Source organism: Eleutherodactylus coqui, chromosome 3 (assembly GCF_035609145.1).
Source record: "Eleutherodactylus coqui strain aEleCoq1 chromosome 3, aEleCoq1.hap1, whole genome shotgun sequence".
NCBI classification, from domain to species: Eukaryota; Metazoa; Chordata; class Amphibia; order Anura; family Eleutherodactylidae; genus Eleutherodactylus; species Eleutherodactylus coqui.
The window spans coordinates 200,942,717-200,961,759 of record NC_089839.1 but is presented as its reverse complement, the minus strand read 5'-3'; the positions used below and the strand labels follow the sequence as shown (position 1 = coordinate 200,961,759).

Sequence of the window (19,043 nt, the reverse complement as noted above, 5' to 3'; positions counted from 1 at the left end):
TCCAAATATCTGTGTTGAGGCTTTTGACTCCTTCATGTCAGAACGGGGCTGCATTGTTACTGCTACATTATGGGGGAGGGGCTGTAAATGTGACAACTGCAGGACAGAGCCATAAATATGTCCACAGCAGTGTCACTTACACAGATTAACCCCTTAATGAAGTGGCCTATTTTGGGTTTAAGGGCACTATGATTTGGGGGGATTTTAATCTTCTCTTTTCAAAGGGGAGATTTTTTTGATTTTCCCGTAAACATGGCTGTACAGGCTTGTTTTTTGCGCGATCAACTGTAGTATTTATTGTTATTGTTTTCTGGGTACATATAATGTATTGTATAACTTTTTTTGGTGGGCAAGAAGTAAAAACATCTAAATTCTGCCATTGTTCTGCAGCATAATTTTTTTTTGCGAGTCGGTACGATTAGGACAGTAACAAAGTTATATATATATATATAATTTTTTTTAGGTTTTTCCACAATAAAAAAAACTTTTTTTTGATTATAATTTTTCTTTGCAGATTGAAAGCCCTATAACTTTTTATTATTCCATCACGGAGCTCTTGTTTTTTGTGTGACCAGCTCTAGTTTTTATTAATTTTGAGTTTCGTATGACTTTTTTGATCACTTTTATTGTGTTTCTTGGGAGGCAAAAAACAAGCAACACATTTTTGTTCCATTTCTTTTTTCCTATAGTGTTTCCCATACAGGATAAAAAGTCTATACAAAGTATTGTATGGGTCATTTTGGATGTGGAGATACCAAATATGTGTTTCTTTTTCAAAGTAATTTTTTTTAAACTAAAGGAAAAGTGTACATGGATTTTTTTTAGCTATTATTATGTGCCTGTAGGGGACTTGAACATGCGATCTTCTGATAGCTCAGATAATGCACTACAGTACTTTTGTATTGTAGTGTACCCTGTTTCTCTGAAAATAAGAGTGTCCTATATTAATTTTTGCTCCAAATTATTTAACTTTTTTTACTTGTACAGCTGACTGGACACTATTTATATTGTCTATTTAATGGATGTAACTAGGACTCAGTTTTGGAGTAAGGCCTATACTTCTAGCGTCCTCCTCACAAATCCAGAAAAATCATGCCAGGGCTTATTGTCGGGGTAGGTCTTATTTTAAGAGAAACAGGGTATTATCTCTATTCATTCACGTTAAAACCCATGGCAGAGCTGGAAGTCATTGACTGACGTCCACCCGCCATGGCAAGCCATCGGCTTTCCTTGAATGGATGGCAGAGGGTTGATGACATTACAAAGGAATCTCCTTCCCTCTGTTATCTCCATACATGCCATGATCAACATTGATTGTGGGATGTAAACAGTGTTGGTCTGAGGTGCCTAGGGTCCACCAGTAAGAGTCATTCTGGGGGTCCGCTGTACAGCTAAGGAAGGCAGGGCCTAGGATAGGAGGATAGCAGTAATCCTCCCTTTATGTCTATATGAATAGATAAACTACCCATTTTATTATATGGTCCACTCCTGGTTCAGGGCCTAACCGGGGAATCTACCTGTTTACAGAGTTTGCATGTAAAGGTGTTTTCCGGGACTTAAAAAAAAGGGTTTAAAATGGAGGAAAAAAAAACTCACCTATCCCAATGGCTCCCCATCCAACGCTGGTGCCCGCTGCAAGGACCCCGGAAGAAGCCGTAGGCGGTCACATGCCGTACATTGTGTACGTGACCACTCATCAGTCACAGGCTTCAGTGGCCATAGAAGAATCAATGCTCAAGCCTGTGAGTGGTCACCTACTGCTTCTTCCGAGACTGGCGCGGCGGGCACTGGGGTGCAGGGCTGGACGGGAAGCAGACAGGAACAGAGAGTATTTTTTTTTTTTTTGGAACTTGGAACTCTTTTTTTAAGTGCTGGAAAACCCCCTTTAATAGCAGGAATGGATGTTCTCTCTGATCTCCGTCGCTGCAGCAGGAGCCCAGCTGCCATTACAATCACTGCGGATGGCATCATCCATATGCTTATAAATGTTTGGCATTTCATAGGAACCCCTTCTTTTCCATGGGGTAGGAAGGGGTTAAAGATGTTACTAGAACATCTTATCTTCTCCGGAGTTGGAAAAAAGTTCCTTTTGGTTATTTCCTTCTTTGGGTAAAATCCAACATGGCCATCAACTTTCCTTGCTATCTGAAACCCCCCTGAAAGGCAAATCTGCAAACGCTGGATGACGACACCGCTGGGAGCTGTGATGTAGTGGGAAGTGGAACGACAACCCACAAGGGAGCTGTAATGGCGTATAGAAGGAAAATCCTTTGGGATCGCTAATGTCAGCCATGTTGGTTGCCACCCAGAAATGTATCATTGTGAAGTCCCAGCAGAATATTCTTTGCCATAAAGCATCTTGGTCTAAGAGTTCTAGAAAATTATGGAAAAAGTTTTTGTTTTTTTTAACCCTTGCCTTTAAGGCTATATTTATATATTCATTCCAACGCAGAAAGTGGAAATGTTCATAGAAGGAGATTTCCACAATCACAAATGCTGAGAGCGCGCCGCCAGCAGAAAATAACGCATTCCTGAATGTGTGTTATAAATACATCTGTTCCCGCTGCAGCGCTGGGAAGCGCAGTCATTGCTCCGCTCCTGCAGGGAGAGCTGGCAGTGGGTGGCACAGCGCTGCTCCTTCTCAATAGTCAAACAAGGATAGCAATCTTAACCCTTTCATAGCTGTAAGATGCAGAACAAAGCATGACGTGTTCAATGAGCATATTAATAGTGCTGCAGAAAAATGTCTGTTCCTGTATTAGATTGATGGGAATATACACTGAATAACCCTTTATTAGAGTCCCGGGCCTCTCATGATTGGCGCTTCCCTGTATGGAGACTCTCCCCGTGACCCCGGAGTGCAGCATAAAATCACATGACAAGTTTTCTGTGGATCACTTTCAGTGTGAATCCACATTAGATGGGAAAATCCAGCGATCTGAGCGACTTCCAACGAGGCCTGGTCATCGGTGCTAGACTAGCCGGGGCCAGGATGTCACTGACAACCACGTGGTTTTCTCACGTAACAATCTTTGACTTTATATATACACACAACGAAGATTAAAGGGAAATGCTGGAGACTGGGGAAAATTTTCAAAATATCTCGAACTTTTCCACTTGTTGCCATTATTCCACAAAAACAAGGCGGCCCAATTTTTTTCCCCCCATTATCTTATGGCAAAATGCGTTACACCCTCACCTCCCCCCCATAAAAAAACAGTGAATGCGCATGCAACTGTGTATTTGTTGCCTTTTTACACGATCCCATAGACTTTAATGGGCATGTAAAAAAAATGCACCTCTGAATTCATCAATGCAAATCAGTGGTGTTGTATGCTGACCACATCGCATCCATAAATAATACAGCTGTAATACAGAGCCTGTGTACATGAGCCAATTTACCCGGGTGTATTTGCCCTGGGTATTATGCGCATAATACGCAATGGGTTCGTTCACATGCGCATATTTTACGTGTGCATTTTGGCCACGCAAAATAAAAAAAAGATAGAACATGTTCTATTCGCCTGCTTATTTGCATAGAAAAGGTTCCTACAGAAATCAATAGGGCGTGCGTAATTGGAACATTGCGTAATTGTGCTGGAAAAAGAACACATCTAGAACTAATTAGCCATTTCAATCCGTGCGTTTGTTCGCCGTGTGCAACCGAAAATGCAGAAAAAGTACCATAAAATACACCGATACGCACACAGAAAAGCCTTGTTCATAGCTCTAAAAAGTTGCACTAAGACATGTGCAATTGCGTTTATGAGAAACCGGCCTAAAGCAGCTGTTCTGGATTAAAAAACATGGCGTTTCTTTTCTTGCCTAATCAGCACCACACCTGTTTTGTCTGGTATCTCAGCTCATCTCCATTTAAACAAATGGAACCGAGCTGCAATACCACATGCAGCCTGTGGACAGGTGTGGCACTGTTTTTGAAAGAAAGCCGCCATGTTTTTCTAACGCTGGACAACCACAAAAGTTAACGTCAATGCAGACCCAGAGAACAAAGCTGTAAAGACATAACAGGCGTGACTACAACGACTTTCACAGAAGAATATCTAAGCAGGCAAAAGAAAGGAAAGGAAGAATGGAAACAGCAGCGGATAACACAAGCGGATCCCGCCTGAAGCTGAGAGCAGATAAGCGGCTAATCTGCCTTTTCTTGCTTGCCGCGCTGGTTTTGCATTTAGTCAATAGTTACGCATTACATTCTGTTTCTCGCTACGAGACGGCGAAATGGGCTAAAACACAAAAGCCATTTGCAAATCAGATTGTGCAGTAACAGATGGCCCCATACAATGCCCTCCCTGACGTAGCAGAGGCTCGCCGAAAACACTGCAGAGGGAGCCATTTTGTAACCTGTCTCCACCTAGTCACGTATAACACAGATGGGACAAGGTTTAGGCTCCATCACGGCTCCGGCGCAGATCTGGCGTGGAATGCCGGACGAAAAAGTCGTGCATATCTTGACACAGCAAAACGCATCGTGTGAATAAACCTCCTGGTAACGCGGCGCGTTGAAGGTCAGGTGAAAGCGCAGCCGATGAATCGTTTGGCGTCCAGCGGGAGTATGACCGATTATCGGTCAGTGTAAAAGCACACCCCGAATGAACGATGATGGAGAACTCGTTCGTTGTTCAGTTTCTACATGCAGAAAACTGAACAATGGCAGTCACTCATCTATGATCGACTGCCTGTTTACTGTGAATGGAAGCAGCCCGCCGGAACGATCCTCGACTCGCTCCACTTTCATCCACTATTGATGCTCGTTCCTGAGTAAAAGCACAGGAACAATTATCGCTGGGAGGAGCTGTTCAACACCTGCACCCAACAGGTCGTCCCGTGTAAAAGGGACCGTACCCATCTGTATCCTATAACAAGATGGCTGCATCCGCATCAGGATCCCACAAGCTCACGGCTTCAACCAAAGGGAATCCACATCTGTCTAGTCACAAACTTTATATACTAGGTTTGCATTAAGCAAATTGCTATTTTCTCCCCAAAACTACGCCACACCTGTCCATGGGTTGTGTGTGGTACTGCAGCTCAACTCCATTGAAGACTCAAACAGAAGCTACGCACAGTGGATCGCAGCTGTCTGTTGTAACGAGCCAGATCACTCAGTCAGAGCAGATATGAAGCGTCTAGCTGTTTAACCCCTTAACGATCGGACATACGCCTTTTGACGGCCTGTATCAGCAATCTATGTATGAAGAGAGATCGCAGGGCGACCTCTCTTCATGCAGCGTGGGCCCAGCTGTTTATTAGAGCTGACACCCGCGGACAATAGTTGCAATCAGATGCATGGCTGATCAGCGCTATTAACCCTTTAAATGCCCCGAACAATGCGCTATTAACCCTTTAAACCCCCCCCCCCCCCCAATGAGATCGCAGGAAAGCATGCGGGTGTCATGGCAGCCGTGGGCCTTCTAAAAGGCCCCAGGGCTGCCTTAGCAGACTGCCTATAAAGCTGTCCCCGTGGGGACAGCCTGATAGACTGCCTGTCAAATTGCAGTATGATGTAATGCTATGGCATTACATTATACTGCAGGAGCGATCAAAGCACCACTAGTTGTGGTCCTCTATGTGGGTGCGGGGGGTGGGGTGTTAAAAAAACAACGCAAAAATAAAATCAAAGTTTTACATATTGTAAAAAAAAAAAAAAGTAATACAAATTTAAATCACCTCCCTTTTGCCATATCTAGTATAAAAAAATCTAAATCATAAAACAATAATATATATTTGGTATCGCTGTGTCCATAACAGTCCGATCTATCAAAGTAGCACATTATATATCCCGCACGGTCAACGTTGTCCAAAAAAAAAAAGAACGCCAGAAATGCACTTCTTCAGTCACCCTGTCTCCCAGTAAAAATGCAAAACAAAACGATCAAAAAGTCGCATGTATTCCGAAATGGAACCATTGGAACCATGGAAACTACAGGATGTCTCGCAAAAAATGAGCCCTCGCACTACATCGACGAAAAGAAAAAAGTTATTGTGCGCAGAAGATGGCAGCAGAAAATAATTTTAAAAAATGAAATGTCTTGGGGGGGGAAAAAAAAAAAAAAAAAGTACAGCAAAAAAAACCTATAGAGGTTTGGTATCATAGTAATTGTACTGACCCGTAGAATCTAGTTATCAGGTCGTTTGTGTTGCAGTTTGTGCGCCGAAAGATGTCGGAATGTCATTTTTTTTCCATTTTACTCCGCTTAGAATTTTTAAAAGGCTTTTCAGTACATTATATCGTACATTATAGACTGGAAAGAGACTGCTAGTCAGTCGAAACGTTGTCTACTTTACTGACAGTAAGCACGAAAGCAGCAGCAAGATTTTGAAAACGGTGTAAATCTGATATTTGCTAGAGAACTATGTGCATTAACACAGGAGCACAACAGCGGTTACAACCCAATCACTGTTCCAATTTGCGTTAAAAAGGGCCTCTTAGGGGGCCTTTACACTGGCAAGAAAATCGCACAAGATTTGTGCGTTGCAATACCTATTAGCAATATTTTCCTGCATGGCACTGCTATGCTATGTAGGAAACAATTAGCAGGATGTTCTGTCTTTCTGCAAGATCTCCCATTGTTTTCAATGGAGTTAGCAGCAAGTGCCGGCCCCACTGAAATCAAAGGCAGAACTCCACGATCTTCTGCCGTGGCTGTGACAAGTGTAGCAGGGAATTCTCTTTTTCACATGGTGGAAAGTGCAATATCAGGCCATGATTCATGGCCTGCTACATATTGTACTTCATTTAGGTGGTAAAAATAGCCAGATCGAAATTGTGTAAATTTATTAAAAGTGCCAAAATTGGGATTTTGTTTTAATTTTTTCACATTTTAAACTGCAATATCTCAAATATGTGCAAACATACTTTACAAATTTGTGATAAAAAATATATTTCCATCTGTTTACTTTATTCTGGATGCACATTTGAAAAACTTTATGTACAAATTTAACATTATTAACATTTTGAGGAACACTTCGTTTTCCTGCACTAAGCCAAGATTGCAAAAGCTCATAGGTGTCAGAATGATAGATACCCCCTACAAATGACCCAATTTTAAAAACTACACCCCTTAATATATTCACTGAGGGGGGTCATGAGTATTCTGACCCCACAGTTTCTTTTCAGGAGTTAATGCAATTTAGAGGAGAAAAAATAAAATGTCATATTTTTGCAAATAAGTCATTTTAAAGGCAAATTTATTTTCTATAGTGCACATAAAAAAGAGGATTTGCACCCCAAAATGGATACCCCTGTTTGGCCTGTGTTCAGAAACATACCAATTGTGGCCCTAATTTTCTGTCTGTATGCACAGCAGGGCCCAAACCGAAGGGAACAGCTGGTGGCTTTCAGAACAGAAATTTTGCTTGGAGGTGTTTGAGGCCCCATAGCCCACTTGTAAAGTTCTTGATCGGCAAAACGATATAGAACCACCACAAATGACCCCATTTTGAAAACTAGACCTCTTAAAGAATTTATCTAGGGGTGTACTGTGTATTTTGACCCCACAAATTTTCGAATGAATCTAAGCAAAGCAAAAGGAAAAAAAATATTATTTTCGCGTTTTTTTTGGCAATTCTGTCATTTTAAAAAGTCTTTTTTTTGAACAGCACACATATGAATGAAGACTTTCACCTCAAAATGGATACCACTCTTAGGGTGCATTCCCATGAACATATATCGGCTCGGTTTTCACGCCGAGCCGATATACGTTGTCCTCGTGTGCGGGGGGGGGGGGATGGAAGAGCCAGGAGCAGGAACTGAGCTCCCGCCCCCCTCTCTGCCTCCTCTCCGCCCCTCTGCACTATTTGCAATGGAGAGAGGCGGGCCAGGGGTGGGGCTAATTCTCAGAACTTAGCCCCGCCCCAGCCCGCCTCTCCCTATTGCAAATAGTGCACAGGGGAGGAGAGGAGGCAGAGAGGGGGCGGGAGCTCAGTTCCTGCTCCTCGCTCTTCCATCCTCCCCCCCCCACCTGCACACTAGGACACCGTATATCGGCTCGGCGTGAAAACCGAGCTGATATACGTTCGTCTGAATGCAGCTTTAGTCCTGTGTTTAGAAACATACCCAGTGTAGCCCCAATCTACTTATAGAACACATGGCTATGCCTGTAATGGAGGGAACACCCTTTGGATCTTGAGTTGTGGATCTCAAGGCACAACTGAATAAATTCCAGGAGGCCTTAGGTAAGTCATTTCCTCTCCCTCCACAGATCAGAGCTTTTGTTTACTTTCACATGATCGCCGTCCCCCGTGGCTTTAATCCCTAGAGCCAGCATGTTTTTACAGCCCTGGGGATTAAAGGCCACCTAGCTAGGATGAAAAAAAAATACTATGGAGCGGTCACTAAGGGGTTAAAGTGATGCTCTGGTCATGAGCTCAAAATTGATATACAAGTCAGTCCCTATGGGGAAGGAGACAACTATCATCTGCTATGTACACTGATATGCCAGAAGTCCTGGGATAGCAGTATGTAAGTTGATGATGAAGTGTATGAGTGGTGAGGTGTTATTTTGTGAGTGAGGCTGAACCCTGGCCAGTGTGGGAAGGCGACTCTAATTATTGGAGTTTGGTTGAGGCGTGATAGTGGTGCCAGACGGATGGTACATTCCTATTCCGAAGTTGTGCGGGCATTTAACATTCCATATTCCAGTGTCACGTGTACCGGGGATACATCATAAAAGGCATTAGCACCCACAGTGGGCACCGTGCGAACAGACCAGCAACCGTGGCAGCAATCACATCCACATTCAGTGCAGGAGGCCCCACATGTATATCTTGTCAATGTAAGGATCTTTACTTTCTATGGGCTATGGGAGCACAAGACCCACCAGAGAACCTCTTGTTATCATCACCACGCTGGACACAGGGCCTCACGAGGTTACTAACTGGACTCTAGACGTTCTGATGAGTCCCCGTACCAATTGTTTCAGGCGGAAAGTATGGATCATGTGCGGAGCAGACCCCATGAAGCCATGGCCCCCAATTGTCAAAAAGGCGCTGTTCTTGTGGCATGGGTTGAGTCTATTGGTCAACCTAAACACGTCATTGGCCAGAGCCTGCTAAGTTTCACTACTTGGTGACCGACAATAATGGCATATTCCAGCAGGATAATGCACTGAGCGCAAGTTGTCCAGAATTGGTTGGAGGAGCATTCTGGAGAGTTCCTATGAATGGTGTTGCCATCTCATTCACCAGATATGAGCCCAATGGAGCATTTATGGGATGTGGTGGAGAGGTCCATTCACACCCGAGATCCTGCACCTACAAATACCCCAGAGCTGTAGGGGGCTGTCCAGACCATTCCACATCCCTCCAGCTATCTTCCATCTACTTGTGGAATCAGTGCCATGTTGAGTTGCTGTACTTCACCAGTCCAGAGGAGGTCCTACATAATATTAGTTCCCAGTCTCATGTCTTTTGGTATGTCAATGTATATTACTTTATTAGGACAGTGCTGTCATCTGGGATGACCCAGTTGGCGGTAGTCTGGAAGACTGCCTCCTCTGCAAATTGAACCAAGACTATCTCAGATTAGGCACTGTAGCTAAACTACAGTCACAGAATACCTTCACATAAAAAGAACACCCGTAAAATATAATTTTATTCAAAAATGTCTAAAAAATAGCATATCCCTATTGGACAGATATGTGAGTTCTCAATGAGAGGATGCCAAGAACAGATTGAAACCTGGTCCCTTTTGGGTTCTCTATCAATCTAGTTCCTACCTCTCAACCAGAAAGGGGAAAGCCAATTTTAAAAAAAACAAACACCTGACACAAACAGCAGCTGTTGAATTCAGTGGAATGCCTCTATCCGATATAATAACCTTTATTTGTAAAGCGCCCACTTATTCCGCCGCGCTATCAAAGCATGGGGAAAACAAATAAGACAGTTAAAGCGTTGTGGAATAAGTTGGCGCTATACAAATAAAGATTATTATTATACATGGGGTATACACTTATCATGCTTCCCAGAAAATAAGACCCTGTCTTATACAAATGTATGCCCCAAAAGAGGCACCAGGTCTTCTTTTCAGGGGATCTCTCATTATAGTTACCTAGCAGGCTCTGGCTACGTCCCTCCTGCTGCTCTTCGACACTCTGACGTGCTGAGCCACAGCATTGATTAGCCAATCTATAAACCTTGCCTCCACAACGCGATAGCTGTGATTGTTTATTCGAGTGCCGCATTGATTGGTTCTTCGACCGCTGCTCAGCCTTCCCATTGGTTCATCGAGTGTTGCATTGGTTAGCTGAGCAGCGCTCGAGAACCAGAGCAATCGCTTTCTGGAGGTGGGATTTATAAATCCCATAACCAGGAAGTGATCTGCTGTGGGCGGATGAGGACTGCAAGAAGTGTGTCGGAGCTCCAGAGAACAGCGGGAGGGACCTGGACTGTACATGCTAGGTAATGTTTTGTTTTTGTTCACATTTTAAAAAAATAATGTAAAAAATCTGTAGGGCTTATTTTTGTGAAAACGGGGTATTTGGAGAGAGGTACAAGGGCAGGAGATGAGGGCACAGGGGAGCACAAAACAGTACGAAAATTACATAAAGTAATTATTAGAAAACCGAACAGGGGTGGGGTGTCCAATTGGGGCTGGGTAGAGAGAGAAGATGAGGGGGCTGAGGACCAAGCCCTGCGGGGGCCCCAACAGTGAGGGGGAGTGGAGAGGAAATCGAGCCAGTGAAGGAGACGCTCAAAGAATAGTTAGAGAGGTAGTGCGAAAACCATGAAAGAGCAGTGTCTTTTAGGCCAATAGAGCGGAGCATAGTGAGAAGGTGGTCATGGTCAACAGTGTCAAATGCAGCGGAGAGGTTGAGGAGGATTGGTAGGGTGCAGTCACCTCCTCGACTCTACCGTCATCAGGTCGTTTGATGCTTGTATAAGGGCGGTTTCGGTCAAGTGTATAGGTTGGAGGGGGGGGGGGGGGGCGAGGAGAGAGTTGTCAGAGAGAAAGCATGTGAGGCAGGAATAAACCAGGCATTCTAGTAGCTTTGATATGAAGGGGAGGTTGGAGATGGGTCGGTAATTGGCAGCTTTAGTTGGGTAAAGGGTTGATTTTTTTTTTTTAACAGAAGGGAAATGGAGTGTTTTAATGAGGAGGAGAAAAAGCCAGAGGTCAGGAAGAGGTTGAAGATGGTGGTAAGGTGGGTAATAACAGCCAGGAAAAAGGACAAGAGGAGGTGTGTGGGAAGAGGATCGCTAGCGCAGGTGATGGGATGAGCAGTGGGGAGCTGTTTGGAGACTTCCTCTGTCATTGGGTCTAGTATAGAGAGTGAGTGAGTGATGGATGGATACAGTGCTGTAGAGACTGGGATCGTGGCTAGCCTCGCAGTTTTCGGAGATTTCTTTTCTGATGTATTTGATATCATAAGAGTGTAACAAACTCCTAATAGAGGCGAGATGTCCAGTCAGAGCGGGCAGACCGCAGATAGTAAGGGGTAAGCCAACTTGGAATGGGCATCTACGTCTCAATTAGATACACCTAAGACTACCAAGACTCCAAAAACTGCACATAGAAGGATTGCAGTCTATCTATTGTGGTATTGACTACTATTACAGACTACATAAGATTACTGATTATAAGTCTATTACTGGTTCTACTGGCTCAAGTGTTTCCTTAGGTTCCTGATGAATTGGGTTTTCCTAATACCAAGATAAATATCAGGATTGATTATACACTTGGTGTGCCAAATCAAGAAGACAGATGCTATAATCAAAGATAGGACCCAGCTAGTCTATGACAAGTATCGTGACAAACAATGGATGCAAATAACTAGTCACGACCTGGAGGTAATAACCAGAGGCAAAAACAGGACTTGCATAAAAGCCCAATAGAAAAAAAGGGGTCCCAAGTGATTTGGGTAAGACTAATGGAACAAAAATCCAAAATTAACAATAAAGTCCAGCATCTCCTGACTGGATTGTCCTTTAATGGCAATGCCCCACCAACAATATTCATAGGATAAAGCTATGATCGCTTGGGATCTGACAGCTGGGCTATCTCAATCAGTAAATGGAAAGGTAGGTCATAAACGTGACCAATGCTCCATTCACACAGGACAACTTGGAACTCTCGTTCTCATGATTGCTGGGGAACCCAGTGGCCAGACCATCAGTGATTAGACAATTATCCCCTATCCTGTGATTAGGGAATAAATGTTGGTGAGCCAACACCGTTAGAGTTTAAAAAGTAAAAAAAAAACAACAACAAAAACAAGAAAGTGGTGCACTTCTTAAAGGGGTTGTCCATTAGTAAACTATTAATGGCCTATCCTCAGGACAGAAAAGTTAAAAATCAGAAGCGTCGATCGCTTAGGACCCTCTATCGATCAACTGTTTGCCGAGTCAGTGCACTCATGTACTGAGCAGATTTCTGCAGAAAGCAGACACTATTCTTACTATAGCCACTACAGTATGAAGGGAGCTGTCTGCTTCCTGCAAAAATCAGCTCAGTGCCCGAGCTTGCTGTTTTTGGCAAACAGCTGCTCAGCAAGGGTCGTGTGCCAGCAAACTCACCGATTTACTGTTGATGACCTATCACAAGGATAGGCCATGAATAGTTTACAACTGGACAACCCCTTTAAGGATGAGCCCAATTACCTTCCAATCAAAGATTATAGTGACCCCCTGGTTATTAAGAGAGTCTCCATCTAAATGTATTACAGAGTTCAAACAGATTTCAAGCCATGGCTTTCCTCAGAAAAAGACTGGTTGCTATAGATGTATTCCCTTCCCTGGCAACCTGATACAAATGCCAAACTGGTTGCTATGGATATAGTGCCCAACAGCAGTGTCACAAAGTCTGCCAGCTCAAAGAGGGATCAACGACGCATTGAAATCTATAAACACAGACACACCTCTGGATTTCCTCGTTTAATATGATACATATGGATAAAGTAAAACGCAGCATATCATTCTCAACACCACAGAGCAGGAGACGGGATCTACATGACGCATGTAGAGGTGAAGGCTTCTTTAAAAGGAGGTTACTCCTGATCACACCACCATTGCAGGAAGCTATACATATTGCAAGCGTAATGACCCCGCCAAAAAATAACGTCCAATGGGGGGAAAACAAAAAAAGGGTTCCTCGGTGCACGTCCCCCTAGAGAAGCTGTAGGGTTTCAGGAACTCAAGAAAATAAATCGACATGAGAATTACTTACATGGACGCCAAAAAGGAAACCACGGCAACCCTCCCCCCAAACAAAATTCAAAAACATAAAAATATTCAACAGCTATGTACAAACAGCGGCTGCTCCGGGATACAAAGACGAAGAGGGGACATTTTCTTCAGTTGTTGTGAAGAAACTTCTGTTAGTCAACATCTTCCATGTTACTGTAGGATGGAGCAGGCTCTGGTGGGTGCGGGAAGAGGTCCGAAACGCCTCCGGCTGCTACCTGGGGGGTGTCCTCTGAATTTAAGTTTGGCCCGTATGCCATTTGGCCAACTCCCTATGGACAGATAGAACAAGGCGTTAAAAACAGATAGGGTTTGCAGAATTTGTAGCAATGTATAAAGTCGATGTGAGCAGGGGCGATTACTGAGGGGGCGGAGCATGACACTAGGATTCTACGCCTAAACAGGCTACCCTTGGATTATGCTCCACCCCTTCTGGTCCTGCATTAGCCATATCAGCTGCTTTGTCCAGAGGCTATCCAAACTCCATTTTTGTTTTTTTTGTATAATATACCTTTAGGGTAACTTCACACACACCAGAAAATGATGCAGATTTTTGTCAAAACCGCAATACAAATTTGTGTCATTGGTATGGACTCAGTTTTTGATGCAGATCAGCAGCAAATTTCACCCTTTTAACTGAAAGGGTGAAATCAGCTGTGGATCCACAGCAAGCCCTGCACCAATTTGATGCAGATTTTCCGCTATGTGTGAGCTTTCCCTAAGGGTATGCTTACACGGTGGATTCCGCCTCTGAATTTTCTGTGTAGAATCCGCTATGGTATTTGCCACGGATTCACGCAGGCCAATGGGCAATACCCGCAGACATTTCACTTCTTACCACTGAAACAGCTCAGAAATTCCACATGTAGCATTTACCAATTGACAAGGCAGAATCCGCAGCAAAAACTGGAAAACAGGATAGCTGTAGATTTCTGCCGTGGTTTTACAGGTGAACTCCTCAGCGGAAAATTCCGTGGTGGAATCCCCTGTGTGAACATACCCTAAAAGGGTTTTCAGAGTTGAAAGAAGAAAAAAAAAAAAAGTTCCCCTGCTGGTCCAGCGTTGCCAATCCCATCTGCAGAGGTGAGGTTCCAAATACATATGTGACCACTGCAGCCAAATCACTTCTCAGCAGTCTATCATTGAGGCCAGTGATTGGTTGCAGTGGTCATGTGTGTATAAAGACACATCACTGCTGCAGCTTGTAAGAGTACGGGAACGGCAGCACTGGACTAGTTGGGGATTGGAGGGGGGTCAGTATGACTTTAGTTTAGTTTTTTTTTTTTTTAACCATTACCTGTCCTAATTCATTTTTTTCCTACAACTTGGAAAACCCCTGTAAATTACTGCACGAGCGACAAAAGTTCTGCAACTTGTAATATATTTTGTGCTCCAATATCTCTGTTAGCTGGCAATGAATGGGAACATTCTCATTTATATTCAGAGAACAAGAATAGATCATACTCTGCTCAAACAAGTTGAAGTGGTTTGTTACAAACGTATCAGTGGATGTAAAAGGCCCTTTTACACGGGATGACTTGTCTGTAGTCATCAAGCAATAATCATTCCTATGCTTTTACACAGGAACAATCATTGCTAAGTGAACAGAGACGGACGAAGATGAATCCAGCCTGCCACCTCCATTCACAGTAAGCAGGCGTCGTTCATAGATTAGCGACTGCCTGTTTACACGGTTGATCTGCTGTTCACTTTTCTGCACACGGAAACTAAATGAGGATGGAGAAGCTAATAAAATACTCATTTGTCATTCAGTTGGGGTGTGCGTTTACACCAAGCGATAATCGTTCAGATTTCTGCTGGATGTCGAAATCTGAATGATTTATTGGTCCGTGTAAAAGGGCCCTAAAAGCTATTGGATCACGGTGGGGAATCTGCTGACATTCTGTAACTAATGCAAATTCGGGCTTGTTCACATTACTGTTCGTGATTTCTGGTCCATTTTTGGAGCAGAGAATTGAAATCAAAACTGAATGAAAAGTTTCCTCTATTCCTCGCTGATTTCAAAAGGATTAAAAAAAAAAAAAAAAGTGTTTGATTCCATTCTATTTCATTTCAATCTTGAAAACAGAACAAATAGCGCAGAGTGCTGCAGCAGCCTAATACAGCGACAAAGGAGGAGCGTCACTTCAGGAGGTGCCGCATGTTCACAAGTGGCATAGTCATTGCAGAAACTTCCCTTCATGTAAACGGAGTTGTTGTGGCTTTGAGCACATGAGCTTCTGCAAATCCGATTCAGATGAATGAGATCATCATAGCAACAAACCTGCAGTACGTGAGCAGAGCCACATGCAATATACAAGAACCTCCTGTAAATGATGAGGAATTTACAATCAATTCACATTTATAGGTTTCCCACTCATGGAGCGAGAATTAAACTCCCCCTCCTTCAGGGCACAGAAATGTTAACGTGACCCTCCAGCTTCGGAACAAATATTCTGTCCTGGGATCAGAGGGGATTTAATTACCTGCAGGTCTTCTATGCCGACCCCCCCAATCTGCCAGTTGCGGGTCCTGTTTTCAGTCGTCCAAGATGACGGAGAATCTTCAGACTACCTAATCTCTGCAGTGCATCGTTGGTGTTAGACTACCAGTGCACCATACCTGTGCAATGATTAGCCAGAACTGCTCACATGATCAGTGTTGACCAATCAGAGTGCAGTGCAGAGTGCGCATTAGGTAGTTAGAAAATTACTAAAGCCAACTTGAATGGCCAAAAACCAGGCCCAAGCCCGGAGGATCAGAGGGGCGGCAGAGAACAAGTAATATAGCCCCCTGACCCCGGACAGAACTTTGTGTCATAAAATGTTGTGATTAAAGCAACCATCCAGTTTCAGGACAAAGAATTAGCAATCTATCACATAGCTGTAACCTGCAGAACATAACAGTACACAGAGGAAGAAGTCCGGGCACAAAGGGCAAAACTGCTGCCATTCCTGAGGTTTTAAGGAGATTTTCTGGTTTTATGTAACAGAAGCTTAGATCACTGTAAAAATGAAGTGTGCAACAATGTCCTAATATCCTTTATGTTTCTACCCCCAACCATTTTGTTTGCTGTCAGTGAATGAGAACACTAGTTACATTCAGAGGCAGCAATTCTGTACACAGCTTTTCCTGCAATCAACTAAGAAGCGGATACAATTGTATCCAGTGTAGACAATGCTCTGTGAGCTCAACAATCCGGACTCCAGACTAAGGACCCTTTTACAGAGCTGATAAATCGTTTAGATCCCAGCATCCCGCAGGAATCCGATTATCGTTCAGTGTAAATGCATGCAGCGACTGAACGACGCATCGGCCCATGCAAACAGGCAGTCATTCACTTATGAACTGCTTGTTTACTGTGAATAGACACAGGTGGGCCCGGAACAATCCCCACGCCGCGCCACCTCCATTCACTGAATGATGCTAGTTTCTGGGGAAAAGCACAGGAGCGATCATTGCTGGGACGACCGGACAGGTCGTCCAGTGTGATAGAGCCCTAAGCCTTGCTCACTTTTAAGCCGTATTCACATGGATGATTTTCTCTGAGAGTTCTCAGTCCAAGAAGGCGCAAGGAAAGAAGTTCTCATTTTTTTGAATGGGTTAATTCCCACATGATTTTTCAACTGGACAGACAGCCCCGAGTTTGGGGGGGAAAAAAATAAAGTCGCTTCATATAATTTGTGTGATTCTTGTTAAAAAAAAATTGCTCATTATTTGCTATGGGAGCGTTAAAAGAAGGATCAGATGCGCATGCCATGAGAGCATGATCCTTCTTTAAACGCATTTTACTATGGCGGACACATAAAAAAAAAGAAAAAGAAAAGAAAGTTCAGGTCAGTGAAAAAACGCACAAGAAAAATAGTTGTAAAACGCTTGCAAATTGTGTTAAAATAGCAGAACATAGTAAAAACAAGAAAATTACATTAAAAAAAAAAAGCTGCAGTATTTCACCAACCATAGCCACGCCCATCGGTGTGAATACAGCCTTTGAAAAGTGGCAAGTGGGGTGCAAAAAAGGCCCAACTGTTGCAAGTTTGCGATTTTTTTTGACATATGGGGAGTTATGCAACTCTCTAATAGACCTAATGGGTAATAGAATAGCTTTATTTTATTCTTATAAAACCCCAAAACCTCTAAAATTAGTGAAACATCTAAAATTAGGCAAACGAAAATGTATACTCACATGGAAAGTTTAACTTCGGAAAATGAAAGCATTAACTATATCTATAGAATAATAAACATATAAACACATAAAAATCAAGCTGACGTTCTTCCGCATTCAAAGTGAAACAACTTTATTCAGGTTAAACATTCCAAACAGTAATCACCATTGACATCTGACGGCGGCTTTAAATAGCTCTGATAAAAATCTCTCGGCATATAAATAGACGTTTTATTAAGTTATCGATACATAAAAGGTCAAATCTGAAATGGAGTTCTTTAAAAAGTACAAAAATACACATCTGAGTATTGCACAGACCTTAATGCCCGCGAGGATTAACAAGATTATTGCAAATGTCATTTATTAACTGTGCCGGGCCCTTCCACGTTACCCGAATCCATTAACCTTCTGAGGACTGACACTACAAAATGACTATCCCCCCTTCCTAGGCAGCCATTCGGTTTGCTAGGCGCAGCAGTTTTCGGGGAATGCTAATGACAACCAATATTAGGGCACGGACAAGAGTTGGCGGTCAGCTTCTGCAATGGTAAATGTAACTAGTTATGCAGTGAGGGATGCGTCCGAAGAGCCAGTGATGATGGGAACAATAGTGGCGGCCATATTGCAGGCAACAGATGTAAAGCAGAAAATGTGAAATATACGATATTAGCTCTGGTTTTAATATGAGAAAGTCATCCCAAACAGTCCACTGGTCCAACATACAAATGTGCTACCTCGATTGTGTGTGTAGTAAATGGGTCCAACTTACATCCCCCCATGTGTGCTTATACAAGTTGTCTAATTTACAGAAATGGCTGTGGCTGAGAAAATATGTCAATGTAGCTACACTGCAATACCCTACAGTGCCAGGTGGCCAGAAGCGCCAATGTGCCAGGAAACCGTAAAAGAGGATTAGGCCACTCTCACACATGCGTTCAGAAAACGTTCGAAATCGTGGCATTTTTACCGCGAGTTTGAGTGGCGTTTTTGAACACATCACAGCGTTTTTTAATACACCCCACCATTGTGATGGGGAATGAGGTGTGTTAACGCACTAAAACGCTCAAAATAGAACAGTCAGTGCTCGGAAATCAGGGTGTTAGAAACGCAGTGGTCGAGTGCAGTCCTGAGAAGCCCTATTAAAATCAATGGGAGCGTTGGGACACTGTGCTAATCGCGATAAAAAGCCCGTACTGTAGTAAACCCACTATAATATTGTGTGAAATGTAACCATTTGACCAGAAGGTCTCTAAATGCCCAACTGACCTGGGAAAGCAGAGGGGCGGGCATTCAGATAATGCTTCCCTGCTTATTGGACCATTGACCAGGCAAAGCTGCATGGGAAGTCAGGGTAAGGAAGTCAGGACAGGGAACTACTGGCAGAATGCTAGGCTTCCTATACGCAGCTTCCTTGAAAGAACATATGCAGTCAGAGACGCAATAGGGTACACTCTGTGGCAGAAGGTGTTAATGGTATACACGCATGGTACGAACATTCTGCTTTTCTCTAAAAAGACACCTTTTTTGCTATATTGATTATATATATCTATCCAAGTTTATAGCAGCCACTGACAAATCCGTCCTTCACCTAAACATTCATAAATTGCTTAGTGCATTTATTTGGGATTTTACTGGATTATCGGACGGTAAATCCAAGTATTTAGACAGAGGGGGATGA

General features: G+C 43.3%; 1 protein-coding gene across 1 annotated transcript in view; it reads right to left on the bottom strand.

The window, feature by feature from the left end:
* Window positions 1–12,878: 12,878 nt before the first annotated feature.
* Window positions 12,879–19,043, bottom strand: part of USP19 (ubiquitin specific peptidase 19) — an 82,539-nt gene continuing 76,374 nt past the window's right edge. Inside the window, exon 26 of the mRNA XM_066596781.1 lies at window positions 12,879–13,472. Within this exon, the coding sequence (XP_066452878.1) occupies window positions 13,335–13,472 (138 nt within the window). The 3' untranslated portion in view covers window positions 12,879–13,334. The remainder of the gene's footprint in view (window positions 13,473–19,043) is intronic.